At 43.2% G+C, this 21601-nt stretch overlaps 1 protein-coding gene across 1 annotated transcript in view; it reads right to left on the reverse strand.

The window, feature by feature from the left end:
* Positions 1-3718: 3718 nt before the first annotated feature.
* DIP2C (disco interacting protein 2 homolog C) overlaps positions 3719-21601 on the reverse strand; it is a 235832-nt gene continuing 217949 nt past the window's right edge. The window contains exons 31-39 of the mRNA XM_054389931.1: positions 20381-20549; positions 19326-19496; positions 13371-13400; positions 11631-11692; positions 9270-9327; positions 8332-8406; positions 7129-7303; positions 5114-5237; positions 3719-3971 (exon numbers count right to left, since the gene is read on the reverse strand). Of these exons, the coding sequence (XP_054245906.1) occupies positions 3719-3971; positions 5114-5237; positions 7129-7303; positions 8332-8406; positions 9270-9327; positions 11631-11692; positions 13371-13400; positions 19326-19496; positions 20381-20549 (1117 nt within the window). The remainder of the gene's footprint in view (positions 3972-5113; positions 5238-7128; positions 7304-8331; positions 8407-9269; positions 9328-11630; positions 11693-13370; positions 13401-19325; positions 19497-20380; positions 20550-21601) is intronic.

A 21601-nucleotide genomic window follows, 5' to 3' on the forward strand; every position in this document is an offset into this window, starting at 1 on the left:
GTCCCTTACTTGGACCCGCCTCTTGTAATGAGCAACCTGGAACTTGAGCCATTGGAGATGGGATTTTACACCCTGAACTTCTCAAATGGGCTGCCAAGGACACAAGGACTCAGAATCTCACCCTCTGAAACTACATTTGGAAAAATCAAAGCTGGGGCCAAACCTCTTCTTTGTGGATGCAGGCACTCAGTGGTTGGCAGCCAGCTCTGGAATCAGGGTGCGTTTGGAATAGGCCAGTGCAAGGAGACAGATCACATTCGCCAGGGGCTTTACCTGGTCGTCCAAGGCCTCTGAATTGATATAGAGCTTCTAGCTCCAGCTGTGCAACCAAGCAGCTGCCCAGGGAATTCCGGCAGAGGTGCAGCAAGCAGATCAGTGACCTCAGCTGATCAGCAACAGGCTGGTAGGGAGACCTTGCGACAAAAGTGATCAGTGACAAAGTGGAGGAGTTTTACAGTACTAATGCTTGTTATTGCTTCTCACAAAAATGTTACCAAGCTTACAATAATCTTTACACTTTCAGCAAAAATGTGAACAGTATATTTGAATATATTAAAAAGAATTAGAAAAACATTTCACAAAAACATTTGTTGCCATATGAAAGTCTTTCAGCAATAAATGCCCACACCGCCATCCAAACATCATTAAAAGTATAATGATTTGTACTAATAAATTATGCAACAAGAGAGGTAAACAAAATAAAATCACAGCCGAGCTCTCCACACTCCTGAGGCCAGGCGTCCGTGGACCTCGGCAGCTCCGTTTGGGATGACTAATTAAGAAACTGCTATTTCCAGAGCAACAAAAATAAAAGCTTTTATTTGTTCATTTGAATATAAAACAGGCGTTATCACAGATGTACAAAGCGTACTGGTGGTTTAACATACAAGAAGGTCGCTGTCCTTTGCACATAAAAATTTCTGTTTGAAACTGTGATTGGCTGAGTCACATGAACTTCTCTAACCAGTCACCACACTCTATGAAATAACGCTGCTAACATTCAACTGATAAAAGGGACAGTCTCCCCTTGGGTAAAGTGTCAAGCAGGATTAAATATATATAATAAACAAGCACCATGAGGAATCTGCTCCTGTTGGATTAGTTTTGTGTTTAAATGTTCACTGTGTACCCTCTCTTTTTGTGCATGTGCATCGAGTTGATTACATGGTTTTGTCTGACTCCAAAAGCACAAGGTCACAAGACAAACATTGTATACATTCTCATGAATGGTTTATCTACAGTACAGTTTCTAGCACAGAACAATCCTTCGTTATTGCTCAGTCTGGTGGTGCTTAAATGTTTCCCTCCTTTTGCTTGCACAACAAAAACAGAAACTCAGTTTATCGTTTCCCTTAACTCAGGATTTAACAACCACAGATGACAGGTTGCAGAAGGGAGCTGTTATTAGCTGCGCTTCACAACTGCATTGCAGTTCTTTTATTGTCTACAAATGCAAGGTTGACTCCGTGAAGGTTAGCGTGAGGCTTTGAGTGACAGCAAGACTTGTTCTGCAGTGCTGAGAGCAGCCACAGCAGGACTTCACAAGTTAGTTCACACACTGCAGTTACGTTTGTAATCAATCAACATCCTGTCTGAAGCCTTACAGCAACTTGCCATTAAGAACCGATTTTGTTCTTTCTGGGGAGCAGAAAATGAATTTGACAGAACCTAGGACTGGTCTGCAGAGCATGGGTTGGGCTATTCACAGGGCTGTGAGGGCAGGAAGGATGGTCTGAAGGGAAACGTGTCCATCACGGCGAGATGCTCTGTACTGTACATGCAGACTAGAACACCCCTACCTCAGAAAGGGTCCAAACAGCCAGCATCCAGACTCCCTTAGACGTCATACAAACACGAATACATTTGCCCTGCCACAATCTTAGTCATGCATATCCGGTAATGACAGCTGGCACGGGAACCTCACTGGGACAATAAGAAAAGCATTCTTGGACTGCAGCTGGTAAATCCCACTCTGAATCACAAACTGGTGAGTTCAGTTCTAACCACATGAAGGAAGGGGGAGCTTTTAGGGAAAAAAGGGGCACAGGGTGCAGGGAAGACAGAACTGGAGAATCAAACCTCTCTTTTATCCAAATGTAGTAAAATGAAGGCAGCTATGATGCATGTTCTCCTACTTTTCTCCTGTGATGGCCTCAGATTGGAGACCATGGGACTCCTCCACTCCTTAAACTGGCAGCTGGGCTCCTGTGATGCTTTAATGCCTTTAGGGACTGGTTAGCAGGTGCAGGGCCTGCGCCAGCCCGGCTGTGGTGACTGCACGCTCCTCTCTGATAAGGAACAAATTAAAGACCATCGAAACAATCGTTTCCTGTAAATGTAAACTGGATGCATTGGCCACCGAGCTATGTGTGCTAGCCAAGAGGCAAACTGATAACTCTGTGCAAATAACCCCAAAACTTTTCCTTATAGCAATAAAAACAACAACTAAAACAACTAAAAGAATTGTGCAACAAAGTTCTGCAGCTAGACAACAGTGCTCTTTCTCAACCTGCCTTCTCTAAGTCTAACGAGTGTATGCACATGCCAGCACAAATAGGTATTGTTGCCTCCATGGCAATGAAAAGAAAATTACTGTAGTGCATTTTTAGTCTTAAATTCATTCACTGCCTTAAAGGCAGCAATAATTCCACTTGCTGGTATCTGGAGGATTCTTTTCAACAGGGATACTTAGCAATCCAGGATTGCTTTTGTTTGTATTTTTTTTTGTTTTGTTTTTTCCCCAAAAATTTGCGAGTAACATTTGATTATCTACAGTGGGAGACACCATGCAAGTGACAAGTACTGCATTTTAAACTTTAAAATCTTTTGTCATTAGTGAATTTATATTTCATATATATATATTTGATGTGATACTATCCACTCAAGATAATACAACACTTTGTTTTTATATTAGCAAACATTTCAAGAGTTTAATATTCTTGAATGTTTTTTCTCTTTTATACTTCTAAAGAGATCAAAATAAATTAAAGGTTTTGTACATAATTACAGAAGTAGTTAACTTATTTCCTCTTTTTAGTTCAGTACAAAGATATTTGCAAGTTCATCGCCGAAATACACCTTATTTATAAACTCCTTCCACTCTACGGCTAGCGGCAGAGGTGCTTGGCCTCTGGGCTTCCGGCCTCCCCGATGGAAAGCTGCAAGGTCTCTAATCGAAAGGTGCTACTTTGGGAATTCTCCTCGTACCACTACAGAGGTTCCTAAGAGCTGGGAGCTAAAATGGCTTCAGTTAGCAACGGGCCCATATTCATCGGCTTTCTAGGACATATTCAAACAAAGAAAGAAAACAATTACTTGTGTTAGTATGCAAATTGATTTAAAAGAATCCATTTGGAGGGCAGAGTAAAAAAAAAACCAAAAAACCCAAAAACCTACTTCAGCTTACTTAATGTAAAATACAAAGCCACATTTACTCAAAAAGCAGTACTGTCCAATAAGCAAAAAAAAAAAGAAAGTTTAAAATGGGCTTTTCCAACACATTGAAGGGCCTCACCCATAGTCCTTCTCTTCCAAATTTTAGTGGTAAAAGAAAACATTTCACATTTTATTTCCTGCCAATTGTGACTGCTTTGAAAAGTCGCAATAGAAACAGTTCCATTGTGATGAGTGTCAGCATCTTATCTGCACACTTTTATAGTGGACACCAAAAAATTTTATACATCTATGGTAAAGTCCATGGAAGCTTTAAGGTACAAGACTACATATTGTAGGCCACATAGATGGGATCTAGCTGGTCTGCCAAAAATCCATCTCGTAGGTGCATACGTTGTTTCTCTCCACGGGAGTTGATAGGAATTACACCAATGTCCACAACCACCACCACCCCTACAATCAGGTAGTGTTCCTCCAGGACCACATTGGTGACCAAAGGAACCAGGTCCAAAGCTTCTTGCTCTGATCCATCCAGCTCAACCACAACGACCAATAAATTTGTCCAGGTAAACACCGCACTGGAATAAAAGGGAAAACAGTATTAGTGGTGGAGGTTTTTTACCCATTTTCATTCCACCTTGGTTACCTTCTGTCCCAGGGCTTCTTCGTTCCGTATGGCATCCACAGCAAGAGGGAAGAGGTCTGCAGGCAGGGACAGAACAGCTCCTCCCACTCACCCTTTACTGTGGCTGCAGTACCACGCATCAGGCTGAACCTCACAGAAATGTCAGTCCAGTCCTTGTCTGTCATGGACAGAGGCAGTAGCCATGCCCACATGATGGGAGGAAGTAGTAAGGCAAAACCTGCTGCAGGCAGCCAAGCAGTTACCTGCCTTAACTTTAATGGGAACTTAGGAAAAAAACTAGGTGTTTTGACTACAGAAACCAGGCCAGTCACTGTACTTTAAGTTGACTGCTCCAGGCCACACCTTTGCAGGCAGGCCTGCTCTGGCTGTTGTGATAGGCTGGTTTTGGTTGAAAGGAGAAAAGATGAAGTTATATACAAAACATACAACTGCCTGACTCAGTTTTCTGATGAAAGACTAATGAAAAGCAATTTGCTTTCATGTCAGCCCCAAGAAACGATTACCTGCTGTGTGCATCGGATGATCTATTGATTATAGACATCATTAACTCATTGATTCACTGCTTCAGTTGCCATTGTGGCCTTGATTTGATCACTGCTTGATTTATTAACAACCAATTCAAAAGTAAAAGTGTGTTCACTAACAAAGTTTATTAGTATGTTCATTTGTTTGAAATGTTTGCTTGCTTTCTGCTCCTAATAGCAACACTCCTGAAGCTTGAACTCAGGCCTTCTGTTTTTTCCTGGGAAGAATACAAATCTCAAACTCCAAGAAAGAGCAACTGACTTACCTGAGAGCTGCTTGGTTCTCTCAAATTAAGAGTTTAATCCTTCACTTGTACTTAAAACCATACACAAGAAGAAACATATTGAATGATCTAAGCAGAAAAGAGTCCCTTCTGGTTAAATGCTCATGAAAAGTTTCATCCTTTTCAGGTATTTACAGCCGAGTTGTAAATCCTGTGGCCATCCTGACAGGCCATTTCTTGGACCAATCGCAATATCCAAGAAAAAAACCCAGATGTTATAGATATTTCATCTTCATGAAAGGGCCCTGGTGCTAGAGACCCCTTACCACTCCGTGATGCTCTTATGTGCTCTTATGACAGAGGTCTCAATATCGATTGGATGGTACCGCATCCCTCGTAGCTCCATGGCCTCATCCAACGCACCCACAACGTAAAGAGCATCATGGCGTTCTGGTGGTAAGGAAAACAAACACCAATGACTCTCCTCTACACTACATGAAATCACAGAAATGTTCACATTAAGAGGTAAGTTAAATAAATAAATAACATTTATACATTATCTTTGAATTTCTGAACCCCCAAAGTGACTTCCATACTAATGAAACTTTTCCATTGCTGAAGTGCCATGCAGAGTAGAAAGCAGAAGGTAGGCAGGCAGAAACACTACTCCATTTGAAGAGAAGGTGGAAATCTTTCTCCACAGAAATTCCTGTTTTTCTCCCATGTGGGTGCAGAACATTCTTTCCTAAGCCACCCCAATACACAATAGTCTCCTTGTTTCTCTCTCCTGTTTTTGAAAGAATGGATTTGAACCTGAGCAGCTTTTTGGCCAGTACTGGTGCTTAAGGTGCATCACAAGTGTTCATCAATAAACTAGAAGTATGGATCAGATAGCAAATGGCTCATTCAGACAAATGGCAAGCTCTGGAGTGTAATGCTCTTGTAGGACACATTTCTCCTGACTAAAGAAATAAATGAGGCTGAAATTGACACTTCAGTTTAAAAAAGGTATTAGGCTGATAATAAATGATTGTGTACCACCCACAAAGAAATAATATTCACTAATAGACTTAAAAGCAGGTAACTGGCTCTTCTGACAGTAATTTAGGGTGGAAATGTAACTGCAATATAACCTCCTCCAGTAATATAGGGGAGAGCACCTTTTGCACTGGGAGCTAAAAGTGGGAGGAGAATGGAGACATAGCAGCTCTTTGCCAGAAGATGTAAGCCACCTGGGTGCTCCAGTTGCAATATCCTCTGAGAGTCCTGACTGTTCTCTAGGCTGGGCTTTCACTATAAAATTATAGTCAGCCTGTGCAACCAAAAGTAAATCTCTTCAGAAAGAAGCCAACATAAGGACAAGGGCAGCAGTCACAATCCACAGTGATTACTAAAACGCTTTCAGAACTGATGATTTTTTTGTTACCTGAGTCTATTCTAAGTGCACTGACCCCAGGGCCCTGGGATCACTCCCAGAGGTGCTCACAGTGCTGGTAGAAGCTATACTTTGACACAGGCTTGACTGCCACTAGAGCCACTGCTGCTCGTGGCACCGTGCTCTCCAAAAGCCATGGCAAAGTCATGTTTTGCCAAGCAGCCTTGGCATGCCCGGCGGTCCTGCTTTGCTTATACATGCACATGAGATGAGAAATGCTGTAAAAACAAACCCCTGAGCTTCCCAACAGAAACCCAACAGCCCTCAGCTTCTGCAGGCTACTGCTTGTATTACATTGCAGTAAACACCCCCACAGGTGTCCCTGTATGTCCACAGGGACATTTCAGAAATGCACAGCTTCTGTAAATAAGTTTATAAAATAGGAACTATGACAGAAGGTGGTCATCAGAAGAAGCACAGAATCATAGAATCAGAATGGTCTGGGTTGGAAGGATCCTCCGAAGGTCATCCAGTCCAACCCCTCTGCAGTCAGCAGGGACATTCTTCACTAGATCAGGTTGCCCAGAGCCCTGTCGAGCCTCACCTTGAATATCTCCAGGGATGGAGCCCAAGCTCACAACAAGCCTTTTCCTGTCTGCACAAACGTATTCCTACAATATGAGCCCAAGAGCAAATGACGGCATTTTAAGCTGCATTTCATATTTTTTTTACTTTAATAGTGTCCAAAAAATCACTGGTGGAGGGAAGGTACAGCAAGGGAATAGCGACTGTTTCAACAGGGACTTTTTGCCCTCTGCTTTATTTTCTGTTTATTTTAAATAAGGCTTTTTTTGCAGTTCTGCAGGTTTCACAGACTGAGCACATGAGGTAGCACAGGCCAAGGGATGGTGTCAGCCTCAGAAGAATCCAGATTATGCGCGTAGATCTAGATGAGAAACCTCTCACCTCCGTTTGCATCTGTGAGTTCTGTTCTTCTCAGGAACCCCAGGTAGCCAGTTCGAGCCCAGATAGTCTGTGTGTCTCCAAAGCTGAGTCTTGAATTAAAATGATCTGATTGCAAAGATTCATCTCCATAGATAGTAAAATACCCACTGGCGTTGTGAGTGCTGTGAACCCATATCTAAGTTAAAAGCAATTAGACTGGCATTAATTAAAGCAGCTTTCCAGGATGAAGCATTATTGAAAATTCTTGATGTAAATATTTTTGGTAATGTCTAGATAATGCTGAAATGCCTCTTAGCACTGCTTCTGAAGCCCAGCTGACCTAGTTTATTTGGCACAGAGACCCAATCTAACACTGAAGTCTGAGTGCAGAGCTGAGCTGTGCCTGGGGGACTGGGACAGTGAACACAAGACTAGGGGACGTTTGCCCTGCAGCCTTCTGGCCCCTGGTTAGCCAAAGACCTGCGCAGCCTCCTCCAGTGACTCAGCTAGCTCTGAGCTCTGCTTGGTTATGGCCATTTATCAGGAGAGCCTGTAGAACACAGTGCTCTCTCCAGAGCTGCCTGCTCCTGGTTCAGTGTATTTACTCCAGTTGACCATCCTCCATGAGCACCAGAGAGGTTATTTTAAAAGGTGAGCTCAAAGACATTCACCTATGGAGAAGGATATATTTAAATTAACTCAAGGCATTAGGGACATTTTTACCATTTCATATGAATGAAGTCTTACAGATGAATCTCATCAGTTAGCTTGTAGCTTTAACTATGAAAATTCTTAATTTTGTCAATTAGATCTTTAATTAGTGACAGAAAATAACATTTTCTCTCTCTAGAAACACAAGATGAATTGAAACCCATATAGTCTTGCTCAGCTAATGACAGTATTTCAGTATGCTGAAGCACAATGACTACAAAGAGAATAGCACTGGAAAACCATCCAGCTGAAATTAGGCTAATCAACAAATTTATTTTTTCATGTATCTGTCCATTAGAATTAGTGAAGCACTGAACAGAAAACAGAGTTAGAAAAAACACCTATAGTAACAAGTTAAATAAATATCATGCCACACAGTTTATCTATGACAAAGTTCTGTAGGATTCACAATTTTCTTAACCAGGCATTTGATAAAATGTTGGCATACATGATGATGACTTTATTTCTGCAGCTTAGTTCAGGGCATACAAGGGTTACATTTGCATGACTCACCTCACCAAGATGAGAATCTCCTAAAGGTCCCTTTGTTTCTGGATTAGCAATAATGATACGTACTCCTGGCAGGATCTTTTGGAAGAAAAGACCAGGCAGTAAGAAAGCAGATCCTGTCTTATGCAATCATATGCTGACTCTGTCCCCAAAAAGCCTTCCTTGAAAAGTTAAAGCAGACTTACAACATAAAACATTAAAACAGATTCTGAGATATCTGGGAAGTGCTACAAGATTTCTTCTCTTTGTGAAAGCTGTTCCATAATTAAAAACTCCTCAGAAAGCAAATGTGCACCTACGACACAAAAATCCTACCAAGCCTCTCTGAGAGCAGACACTAGGACAGACAAAACCCAACATGATTGCCACCTGGAGCAAAAGGAGATTAGAGGCACTGTGCAATATCCCCAGAACAAGGCCATGCAATGCACATTCAACCACTACAGAGATGGGCAGAGGTTATACCCTAAAAGAGAAAAAGGAAGCGTTCATAAAGCTGTGGTGAGAAGCTTTAGGCAAGCATCCACAGTGTCAAGGGCAGGCAGTGAGCAGGCAGCAGCGACGGCACCTCTCTTCCTCCCAGAGTACTACAGCAGTAGTCTGTGAGTACAGTTCTGGTCATCCCAGACTAGCTCTCAGTGGTGGTGTGTCTACATCACTGAAACTGCTTTTAGTGGCACACTTGTGGGTTGTCTCAAGAGTGAGATGTAGAGCATGAAATACCTTCTTTTTGCATAAAAGAAGGAAATGCTTTTTGCACGGCAAGGTACAGCTTCTGAGAGAGCAGGAATGCGTCAGTGACCACCATGGTGCTGTAACCTCAGCGTTAAAGAAAGGCCTTCAGTGTGCATGGCTGACGATGCCTTCCTCAACACCACACTCAAGAAGGAATGGAATCTTACTGGCACTGTAGTAGGTTTACATCTGCTTTCAGTACTTACTTTTCCTGACTCCATCAGGGGCAAACTGTGTGGAGATCCTCTTTCAACTAATCGAACTCTGTAAAAGACATGTAAAGATGAAATGCCTAATACCTGTTGTGTTCATGAGATGCTTAATATATGTTGTGTTCATTTGGGGTCATTAGCATTTACTTCTCAAAGCACAGGTGAATGGTTGCAGAGATTTATGTCATTCCTGCAAGAGATGAGGCTTACCACCCTGCAGAACACAACCAGGTCTAATATTTAATCTTAGGAAAATAGAAAAGTTGTGTGTGAATGGTTTCTTAAAGACCTGGCCTCAGCTTCAAATCTGCATTTGCAATCTTTTAATTATTTTCAATGGAAGGTGGTTGATAAACATTCTAATTAAAAAAAAAAAAACAATCATTGACTGAAAAATATTATTACTGCTGAGGTCAGACCCTTTCCCTGAATGTGGCTTTCTGGTCCTGTCTCTTCTTTTCTTAGATATTTATTTTCCCAGTAAAGGATCAGCAATGGCAGCTCTCAGTCACTGATATGATGGTCTGGAAGGAAATTCCTCATTTAGTCTTAGAAAAGTACTCAGCAGGTTAGAATGAAAGAGACTTTCATGTCCTGAAACAGCCAGTAGTGGTAGAAAAAATGTGGTAATAGTTAGGCATTCCTGTATCCTAAAGTGGAAAAACTTAAATTTCTAACAGCCAATGAAATCTTTGAACTTCCTACTCCTGAACATTTTTCATAATTCACTTAACCAGTCCAAATCAAAATCTGTCACAGGAGCTGTTTTTATCTGTTTCCTCCCTTGTGATTAGAAAGAAAAAACACAAGATGCCTGAAAACCAACAGTATAAAAGGTGAAATGTCAGAAGAGAGGATGACACAGCTAGGAGGGGTTGCGTGGATCTGCTTAAACTGATAACAAAACTTCAGCCTGTTGGGAGAGGTCACCAGAGATCTTTTCAGACTGTTTTGAGCTCTTTTTATAGACAGAGTACCACAGTGCTCAGCTAGGGAAGGAAGGGATGAGACACAGAGAGACCTTTGGAGAAGAACGAAGGTTTAGCCTTAAACATGAAGAGATGGAGGGGAAAAAAAACAAACCCACAACTTTTTTTTTTTTACTATTTCTTTGCTCCAAAAGCCTTCTCTATAAGCTAGGGTTGTGGGGATCAAGGCAAGAAAAGTGAACAGCATTGTATCTGCATTTCTGGGAACTGTCTCAACCTTGATGGATGGGGCAGGATTAAGCCCCCAGGCACTGCACATTAGCGTGAACAGTTCTTCCCACTAACAGCAAGAGAGACAACCCAAACACCCAGCAACCTCAGACTGCTTTTCCATGTCATTTTGAGGAAAAAAAGATGTGAAGTGCCTACAAGGAGCTCTCTTAAACCCCTGTTATGTTAGAGGTGTGCAGACACACCTGGTTTGGCTGAGCTTCCCACCAGCTTGACTTCATAGCTCCACTGGCTGCACAGCAGAAGCACCAATGCTACACCCAGCTGTTCAACCAGGGACACAGATACAGGGCAGCAGAAAGCCAGGCCACAGGAGCTTCTCTATAAGGTGTACACACAAGGCTAAATTAATGCTACTCTATCAAGTGTATGGCCACATAAGCCACGCACTGCTGGTCAAATGGCAAGCCAAATGATAGATTTAGGAGTAGGCAGGATAGAAACTTCTTGTTGAAAACTTTTTGTTGTGTTAAAATGTTTTTAAAGAGCCTGCCTGCTAGGCTTTTGCCCAGAGCACTAGATAATGGAAATACATGTGCATGGCTCGTTCCAAAATTACACCTAAAAGTACGTAAGATTTCAGACACACCTCCTTAACACTGTTTGTGGTAAATTCTAGTTCTTGTTTGTTTTATATGTATCCAATATCAGAGATGGAAGTAGAAAATACCCACAGTAACAGAATGTGGTTGCTCACAGTGGCTGAAGCCAGTAATCCATGCCCTCATAGTCTTGCAGCAATAAGAACTTCAGCAAAATCCCTTCATGGTCCCCCCATGGGCTCATAGCTGCCAGCCTAGGAGAAACACCTCTGTGAAGCTCGGTCACCCAGACTCCACTGCTGAGGGACTGGTTAGGCTGCACTGCCTGCATTCCGGTACCAGGATACCTGGTAAGCCACACAAGCAGGAAATCTGGGAAACCACTGCAGGGTGATGTCAGGGGCTTCACTCTTATCAATGGCAAATTAATTAACCACCAAGAAAACTGTCTGTGCCTGCTCACTGGTAGGAGTTAGCACCAATGCTTTATGGGGATTGCAAAGGTTTTCAGGGACTGTGAGGAGTGCTGCAGAAGCTTTCACACTAGAAACTCTGTTCATTGTATCAGAGGAAAAGAAGAAAGTGGTTCCAACCTGTCATGCCTCAGTGCCCTCATATCAACATAGACTGTGGTGGGATCTGGTCCAGATGTTCCCTGTAAACAACAACATCAGCTAATCAGAACCTGAAGGCTGGGAGGAGAAAAGACTTTAACACCCTCCCCCCTCCATGTTCATTTCACTGCTCATTATGCTAATCAAACCACAGGTCATGTTTCAGTGATTCATCACACAAAGCTCGCTTGACAGATCAGAAAGGGCACTGGAAACATGACCTACCAGGTACCTGCCACCTTGGGGTTCAAAGAAGCATCCAGTGGCCACACTACGTAACCAGCCACATGTCAACAGAGGTTTGGTTTGCTACCACAGAACAAGTAATCAGCACGTGGGAAGACAGGAAAGTGTGAAAGAGGTTTTGCTATAAAAGGAAGCAGCTGAATGGCAGAAGCACATGGTCAGGAATGTGGAGCCTGGTTTGATGAGAGTCTCCCACACATGCAACAGAGAATATACTTGAAGCTAAAGATTGTAAAGGTAGCATACAGGACATGAACTAACATGGGCTGAAGGTCTGCAAGCAATCATTCTGTTCCTTTGCAGTCTTCCACTGCAAAATTTACATCCTTGCTTTATGTCACAATATTTAGTCACTTGAGAAGCAGCTAACTGATTTCAGTCGCCTTTCATGCAGAGACCATACAGTCTGTGGCCTTTCCACCCACAGCTTTGCTGCAGCCCGGCGAGGAACCTGCTGTGGTCTCCCCATATCCAAAACTTCAAGCTCATCACAACTGAACTGCTGAATGCTCAGTGCTCTAGGCTAGTGTTCTTCTCCCTGCTGAGTGCCTCACATCACCCTGAGCAGGCAGCTACAAGAAACACACAACTTCATGTTGGAACACTGGAACTCTGGAAATTTCCTTTTCAGCAGGTAATTTCTCCTAACCCTGGTAATCTACAGGTGCAGAAACTCCTTGATCAGTTATTTATGTGTTTACCACTTAAAACAGCAGACAACATCAACTCCCAGTGATTTCTGTCCTGTCTGGGTTATATTACAGAGAATAATTCTTCACATTAGCAATGTCTAGGGCTAAATTCTGATTTTGTGCACTTCCACGGAAGTGGAATTCTGATTTCTGGTACTTCCACAATGCGTTGAGCACTTAAAACTGTGATGGAGTTCGACAAATAGATAATTTAGGGGAAAAGTGTTACCTCCACCAACTGACACTTACTGTAGAGATGCTGATAGTGACCACCACCAGAAGAGAAAGAGTAGTAGAGCTGCACATGCATGTTAGCCTCTTTAGCTTGTTATACACAACACAAGATCCTATCCTTTTTAGCTACCAATGACACTATTTTCAGCCTACTAGTAAACTCAGTAGTGTAACAGACTAGTGCTGAGTGGAGAACTTATTTGAAATGTATGAAATGTTAAAATAAAAAAGAAAAAGAGAGAGAGAGAAAAATGGTTATCTTTGAAAATAAAACTAAACCTGAATTGATTTATAAAATAATGAAAACATTCAAGTTTGAAAGTCAAAGACGATCAACACGTTGTTTGTTATTTTTTCAATGTCAGTGAAATAGTTACAACAGACAGCAAGTGTCTGATGAAACCTGCATCCAGATAAAGCTATACTGGACTTGTTTATGATTTCATGGAAGGATCTGATAATCCCCAAATCTCCAGGCTCAATTTCTAGTCTGTCCCACTGTTGGAAGCTGATAGGTGGGTATTGAGGGAACATGAAAATCCCCTACCTGCTCGGCCAGCTTCCCCAGCCTGTGAGGCTATAACAGCAGGAATAGCAGGGATGAGGGAGAGAAGGAAAGAAGGTAACACAAGACAAAAATAATAACCAAAAAATGGGAATGAAGGGTGGGAGAAAAAAAAAGAGGAGAGTGCAAAAGGCAGGGAGTAAAATAAAAAGAAAAACAATGTCAAATACAGGAATCTTACAAATTAACCATTATAGCATTAAAGGTTAAAAAAGGTAAAAAATGAGGTGTCAACATTTTAGTAGAGCAACACAAGAGACAGCTGTAGACTACTAACCTTGGACAAACAGACTTAAATGGTTTTAGGACACTACAGACAACGTTGCTAGTGGAAAACACGTGTCTAGCACACTGATAATCTCTGGTTGGTTGTATCAGGTGTAGAAGTCAGAATACATTATGGCCCTGCTGTTTTAATGCACATCCATTGAGACGGAGGTTCTGGGGCTGCCATTTCACTACTAAGAGAAGCCTGTGAGTGATGTCCTCTGAAAAGCAAGCATAAGCTCTCTTCTTGGAAAAAAACAGGATTAGTGTACAGTGGCAGAAGATATTTACACCTTGTTTCACACAGATTAATCTGTTCCTGAAGTGAAATCAAACCACGGCTTCATGCACAACCTAATTACTAGAAGACCATAACTAAATGGAGTAACTTCATAGTTCAATAATTATTCATCCTTAGTCTACTTGCCAGGACAAAGTATAGTATCTATAAAGAACAAGAAAGTTAAAAGCCAATCAAAGCCATCCATTCTCCACTCTGATCAATAACACAGCAAAGAGACAAAACACAGTGCTGGCTGCTCCTAAGATGCTGCTACCACATCGAGCATCTCTCACCAGAGAGTTGCAGTGGGACTTGCCCTACAGTTGCTGAAAATAACCAGTTCTGAGAGCACTGGCTTCCACAGCCCTCTCACTGAACTCCTCAATTTCAGCAAAGCTAAATACTAGAGGAAGCTGCCATGGCAGCATCTTAAAGCAAGTTTACTTTGGGTGTAGAAGAAAATGAGCGTGTTAGAAAACAGGATTGATCTTATTAAATTGTGCCCCAAACCAGAAAGATTACTAACAACACAGGCTTGCAGCGTATCTGCAAGGAAGCAGGAGGCCTGGTGAAAGTCATCAGTTGAAGAATTCATTGCCAGTGACTATACTGCAGGTCCAGAGAAGACTTTGAGAGTACCAGAGCCTCACAGGGCTTTAACTAAGGCAGGGCTTGAGAAACAGCAGTTGAGGGTTCAGTATGGTCCTGCTGTGCCTGTCACAGCTGAGATGCTCTGAAAGCATTTCAAATGCCTTAGCCAAGCCTAGAGTGACTGACTCAGTTTGTCTTTGCCCATTTACTTGTGAGCCAGAGAGGGAGAACATCTGTAATGCTGATAACAGGAAAACACCAACGCGACCTCTGTTGGATCTGATACTTAGCAAGGACACGCTAGGTAGTGTTCAAGGAAATAGGAGAGGCCAAACATCATTTTCTGCCTCAAAATGGGTACATCAGGAGTAACATCCCCTGCCCATGCACAGGCTGCTGCCAGTGAACCATCCCTGTTTTGTGCAAACCTCTGCAACAGGACAGGTTATTATTCTTCTGATACACACTGCAGGACAATACTGCATAGGGGACTACCCCAGCAAGTCAGCAGCAGGAATGATCATGTGCCAGCAATCAGGCTCTACCTAATTTACACTGAGGTCCAAGGCCAAGCTGCATGCTCTTCCCTGCTCCCTCCCCAGAGTTAAAAAAACAGGATCAAGGTAATCAGAAGACCCAACAACTGAAAAACAACTGCTGTTTGGAGTTTAGCTTTTTTAGGTTTTTTGCTATTAAAGGATGTGGCCTCAATGTTTATTCTGACTCTGCTTCTGCTCCAGAGATGCTCAGAAAGAGAATTCTGTATTTCCACTTAACAGTCTCAAGTACCAAGCACAGCAGCTGGAGCTGTGAAAAAAACTTCATGGTAAGACACATAATAAAGTTGGGAAAACACAGAATCTGAGGGAACTCACCCATTGTGAATCATACCTCTGATAAAGTGCATTGTTCCCTGTTGAGACATGTCACAGAGCTATCCCTTATTTGAATATAGAAAAGCCTCAAAAATATCACTAAGTGAAGAGAAACACTGAGCCCTAGAGCTGCTAACAGAACTCTCTTTTCAAGGTAGTAAAAGAAGGATTTACTTCATAGAACTTAAATCTCGAAGAAGAAAGTGGGCAGGGTAAGGTAGGAACCACTTCCTGATGGTGATAAATCCCATTCCAAGATGGGCACCTGAGGCAGACTGAATGAAGCTCTCTCGTGAAGTATTTCTTTAATTCTACTGACTAGAGATGGATATTGGATAACTTACTTGACCTTGCCATCCTACTTAGAGGTGACATAAAAGAAGCACCCACCCTAGCTTTGGTAGATTTTCATAGTACATTTTCAGGGTTAACTAAGGAAAATTAACAACTTCTAGAAGTTTTCATGCAATAAGGATCAGGTTGGTGATCACCTGAAGAACCTGAAAGTGTTCAAGTCCATGGGACCCGATGGGATGCACCCATGGGTACTGAGAGAACTGGCAGATGAGGTTGCTAAACCCCTCTCTATTATATTCCAAAAGTCCTGGCAGTCTGGGAAAGTCCCCACTGACTGGAAAAGGGGAAACATTACTCCCATTTTCAAAAAGGATAAGGAAGAACCAGGGAACTACAGGCCAGGCAGTCTCACCTCTGTGCCTGGTAAGATCATAGAGCAGATTCTCCTGGAGGCACTACTGAGACAGAAGAATAGTGAAGAGGTGATTGGGTACAGTCAGCATGGGTTTACCAAGGGCAAATCCTGCCTGATAAACCTGGTGGCCTTCTATGACCAGGTGACAACATTAATAGATGAGGGGAGAGCAACTGATGTCATTGACCTGGACCTGAGCAAAGCCTTCAACACTGTCCCACACCACATCCTGGTCTCCAAACTAGTGACACATGGGTTTGATGGGTGGACCATGAGATAGATAAAGAACTGGCTTGACGGCCGCACCCAAAGAGTGTCTGTCAATGGCTCCATGTCCCAGTGGAGGCCAGGGACAAGCGGAGTCCCTCAGGGATCAGTCCTGGGACCACTCTTGTTCAATATCTTTGTCGGTGCCATGGACAGAGGCATTGAGTGCACCCTCAGCAAGTTTGCTGATGACACCGAGCTGTGTGGTGCAGCAGACAGGCTGGAGGGAAGGGATGCCATCCAGAGGGACCTGGACAGGCTGGGGAGGTGAGCACAAGCCAACCTCATGAGGTTCAACAAGACCAAGTGCAGGGTCCTGCATCTGGGTCGAGGCAATCCCAAGCACAAATTCAGGCTGGGCATGGACTGGCTGGAGAGCAGCCCTGAGAAGAGGGACTTGGGGGTGCTGGAGGATGAGAAGCTCAACATGAGCTGTCAATGTGCACTTGCAGCCCAGAAAGCCAACCAGATCCTGGGCTGCATCAAGAGAAGTGTGGCCAGCAGCTCAAGGGAGGTGATTCTCCCCCTCTACTCAGCTCTGGTGAGACCCCACCTGGAGTACTGCGTCCAGTTCTGGAGCCCCTATTACAAGAGGGATCGGGACATGCTGGAAGGTGTCCAGAGAAGGGCCACCAGGATGATCAGAGGGCTGGAGCACCTCTCCTATGAGGACAGACTGAAAGAGTTGGGGCTGTTCAGTCTGGAGAAGAGAAGGCTCTGAGGTGACCTTCTTGTGGCCTTCCAGTATCTGAAGGGGGCTACAGGAAAGCTGGGGAGGGACTTTTTAGGATATCAGGTAGTGGGGAATGGAATAAAGCTGGAAGTGGGGAGATTCAGGCTGGAAGTGAGGAAGAAGTTCTTCAGCATGAGAGTGGTGAGAGCCTGGAATGGATTGTCCAGGGAGGTGGTTGAGGCTCCATCCCTGGAGGTGTTTAAGGCCAGGCTGGATGAGGCTCTGGCCAGCCTGATCTAGTGTGAGATGTCCCTGCCCATGGCAAGGGGGTTGGAACTGGATGATCCTTGTGGTCCCTTCCAACCCTGACCAATTATATGATTCTATGATTCAGTAAAATGAAAATACTTATTTCAAGTGTTTAAATGGAAATTAGCTAAAGTCCTAGAGAACCATCTCAGCTGTTGTAAGAAACAGGCTACTTTTGACATCTATTTTTCTCTCTCTCGAGATTGCTAAGATGCTGGTTAAATGAGAATTAAAATATGTTGGATGCAATCTTTTAATCTCAGAAATCCCCAGACTGTTATCTGTGACTATATAGCAATAAAAGGTCAGATACTAAAAGTACAGAATTGCCTAAAGATGGAGGGAATTATTTAATTTCAGAAGTATACCTCTAAAAATGTAGTCCAAAATGACTGCATCAAAAGAAACAGCAAACTAGCTCTGAATTTGAGAGGAAATGAATAAAAATGACATGTTAGTCTGCCTGTGATCTTAATCCTGAAATGAATATAACTTGACAGACTAGGGCTATGTTGTACCTAAGAGATTATCACAATGGTTTCCTTTCTAAAATAATTTTTAATAAACAGCCACATTCTGCTATGAAGTCTTTACAGCCACATATTCATATATATATATATAAATGCATGCTCCACCCTCCTCCTTCTGCAGGGTGAAACAACAGTAAAAGCTTTTTGGAAAAATCAGGATACCTTCCCCTTGAAACACTCGAGTCCTAAACTTGTCACAAAAACTGGAAATGAAGTGAAGGAATTATCAAAGATCACACCCAGCTTGCATTAGAGGTGGCCCATAGAGAAGAAAGTCTGGATAGGCTTTTTGCTGCCAAGGGTCAATATCTGAAAGTGGAGATGTGTTGGGAAAGGTGATCATACATAGGCTGGATCACAGTGATCCCTGTGCAAGGTGGTGTTCCAGCAGCCACACCAGGATCTCACAGATGACAGAACTTGGAAGGAAAAAGGCAAAGGCAGATGCTATTGATTTAAACATCTTTACCAAGTCTTTTTATGCAGTGTGAAGAATCCAGAAATCATGACTCACTTCAGGAATATACTGGAAACAATGCTGATTACAGGAACATTGTTAATCAAGATTAAAATTCCTTCTGCTCCTTCAAAGGACACAGTGCTGCATCTTTATGTTCTCTATCAAAAGGATGTTTTGTGGTGATGCTTGTAAGTAACATCTTTAGTAATTTTTCCACCTCCCTTTAAAACTTTCCAAAATTTGCCTCAGCTCAACTGCTGCTAGAACCATTCCCGCTGGCAGAGTGCTGTTACTAGGCACAGCCTGCTCTGGAAGGCTTTTCTTCACACCAGACACACCACTCTTCAGGCACTCCTTATGGCTTTTAGTTTGTCCTATGGTCTGAGGTGCAGCATCTTGGCAGAACTCAGTGAAGCCTGTCACTAAGCTGTATGATCAGCCAGGCTTCAGTCAACCCCTCCTTCAGACAGTTAGTCACTTTTACAGTTTGATTCAATAACTCTTTCAGGGATTTCTCTAAAGAATCACCTGAGAAACAAACTTCAGCCAAGGAGGTGACACAATCAAAAGGCAAATACAGATAGCCAAGCACTAGCCCAGCTTAGCTCCATACTGCTCAGGACTTACAGCTTTTCTGAGCATATTCAGCTTTACAGCACGTTTGGAGTGGGCTGACCCAGAAAGCAGCTAAGTACCCACTGAGTCACTCGATCGCTCCTCTGCTAGCAGCACCAGGGAGAGCACAGGAAGAACAAAAGCAAGAAAATCCACAGATGCTATGACTGCAACATGAGAGGGATGAAGAGTCGACAAAGTGACAGAAGTTTACTCCCTATATGTGCAAGAACATTAAGTACCACATGCAATGTCCTCATACATCTATAACCAAGCAGCCAAAGGAAATGTAATGAATGCTTCTGAAAACCCTCTTCTTACAAAAGCTTGGAGCTGAAGGAGTGAAAAATCTTACCTGCAAACATATTGCTAGGTTAACTCTGCAGCCCAGAGATGTGCTGACAGCCCGTGGATGCAGACCAAGGTCTTTAAACAGCTTTGAGAATGACTGAGTGAGAGCTATCCGAGGCCGCTCCTCCGCCACTACCACGCAGGTGCGGACACGTGACAGGTCTAGTCCCCGTGCCTGAACAGAGGGAGAAATGTCACACAGGCCACAGGCAGGCAGGACTCACCAAAGGCAGCCAGCAGTGCTGGAGTCTGTTATGTAGTTATCATGGCTCAAGAGGAACAGTGGAGGTGCTGGCACAGCCAGAGGCTATGGTGCCGGTGCAGTCTGCACTGCTCCTGAGGTGACAGTGGAAGAGCAGACACTTGCCTCCCATCGCCACGTGTGCATGTAGGAAGAGATGGGTGTGCCAGTTATGAGGGGAAGGAATGCCATTTCCCAACATTCATTCAGAAAGCCAGTAAATAACAGGTAACAGGAAGTAGTGTCTAGCCTTGGAAAAACTGATTAGGAAATGATTAGGTCTAATTTGTTTCAGTAGCATACTGGAAATTCCAGATGATTTCAGAATTGTAAATGGCTGCCTGCCTTTTAACTCTGGGGAAACAAAAGAAGATCAAACCACCCCATACAGTGAGGTCAATCCAGTTAAAACAACACTGTAAATACAGTACTTTTTAGGTACATGATTTTCTAACTGCAGGGGCCAACCCCAAACTTGTATTTCTTATCCCCAGGGAATTCATAAAACAGAATACACAACGTAATACCCCCTGGGTCCCTTGGGCATTCACACCTCTGTTTGCCAGCACTTGCCTATCAACACAGGCAACAACACAGATCAGAAAGCTTAGGTAAGTAAAACCCTTTCCTTGGTGTTCAGCCTTGTGAGCTGAAAGACAGTGGCTGATATTCATAGACAGCCTTTGGCAAGGAGCTGCACTGGTTCTGTGGATCAGCACTTGCCCTCTGGTGACATTTTGCACAGCTGTTCATGGCAGGGAAGGCTCTCAAGCACCACCACGCCGGTGACAGGTTGTGCAGGACAGCAGAGCACTCACCTTCAGTGACTCTGTTTGTGAGCCCAGTCCTTTAGTACAAAGCTCCATGACTGAATAGGAACAGAAAGTGTCTCTCACTTTGTACTGACTCACGGCCAGAAGCCAGAGAGCAGGGTTGGTCTCCAGTTCTGAGGGAGGGATCAGAATGGACTGGTGTCCTGAATAAACGCTGTGGAGACACAAGGGTCATTAACACACACTGAGTGCCTTTCCCCCCATGCCTGCAGGCTGAGGGCCACTGGGTAGAGCTTATCACAGCACAGGGTGAGCCCTGCCATGCTTCACAGTGCTGGACAGGCACAACTCTTTTACATCAGTTCTGACTCTGGCTTTTGACTCCATGAGGAGCCCTGAAGCAAGCAGACAGAACATGCTGCTAGAACACCAATTCATCCAAAACAGACCTTGCTGGTAGAACTGTGCTGAAGAGAGCAACACAACTTGGTTATTAATGGTGCTAATAAATGCTATCATAATATCAACAAACTCATGTGTTGCTGACAAATAATTGAGCAATTACCATTTTAAGATACCTTGATTAAAAGAGCACTTGATTACTAATATAGAAATCACCATTCTCCTGCTGAGGCAAGCAAGAGCTTTGCAATTATTTTCAAGGGAGTAAATTTAACAATCATAGAATCATAGAATCATAGAATCAAGAAGGCTGGAAGAGACCTCAAAGATCATCGAGTCCAACCTGTCACCCTAAACCTCATGACTATCTAAACCATGGCACCAAGTGCCACGTCCAATCCCCTCTTGAACACCTCCAGGGATGGTGACTCCACCACCTCCCTGGGCAGCACATTCCAATGGCCAACTACTCTCTCTGCCTTGTAGCTTTCTTCTGTGAAAATTTTATGAACTTTTAAACCCCAAATATTCTCCATTTCTTGTTTATTAGATACCCATTGAGCATAACTATTGAGAAAAGACACTTATCAGAGTCCCTGAAGGAACTGATTATGTCAGAGCTAATTTCTCTGGTACCTAGGATTCTCCCCAAGGGAAAAAAATATTCGAAATTTGATGTCTTCATTTCCTATGGGTCCTACGCTGTTCACCCATCTCAGCCAGACAGATTTCCTATCACTTTACAGTCCTCTCACACTTTATTTGCGAGTCGTAAATATTTTGAATTGGAAGGGTCACAGTGTAACTCTCCCAAATCACAGAAGTTCTGAGAACCAGAGATTTATGATGCACATGAGAGAAAGT

Source organism: Indicator indicator, chromosome 20 (genome assembly GCF_027791375.1).
Source record: "Indicator indicator isolate 239-I01 chromosome 20, UM_Iind_1.1, whole genome shotgun sequence".
NCBI lineage: Eukaryota > Metazoa > Chordata > Aves > Piciformes > Indicatoridae > Indicator > Indicator indicator.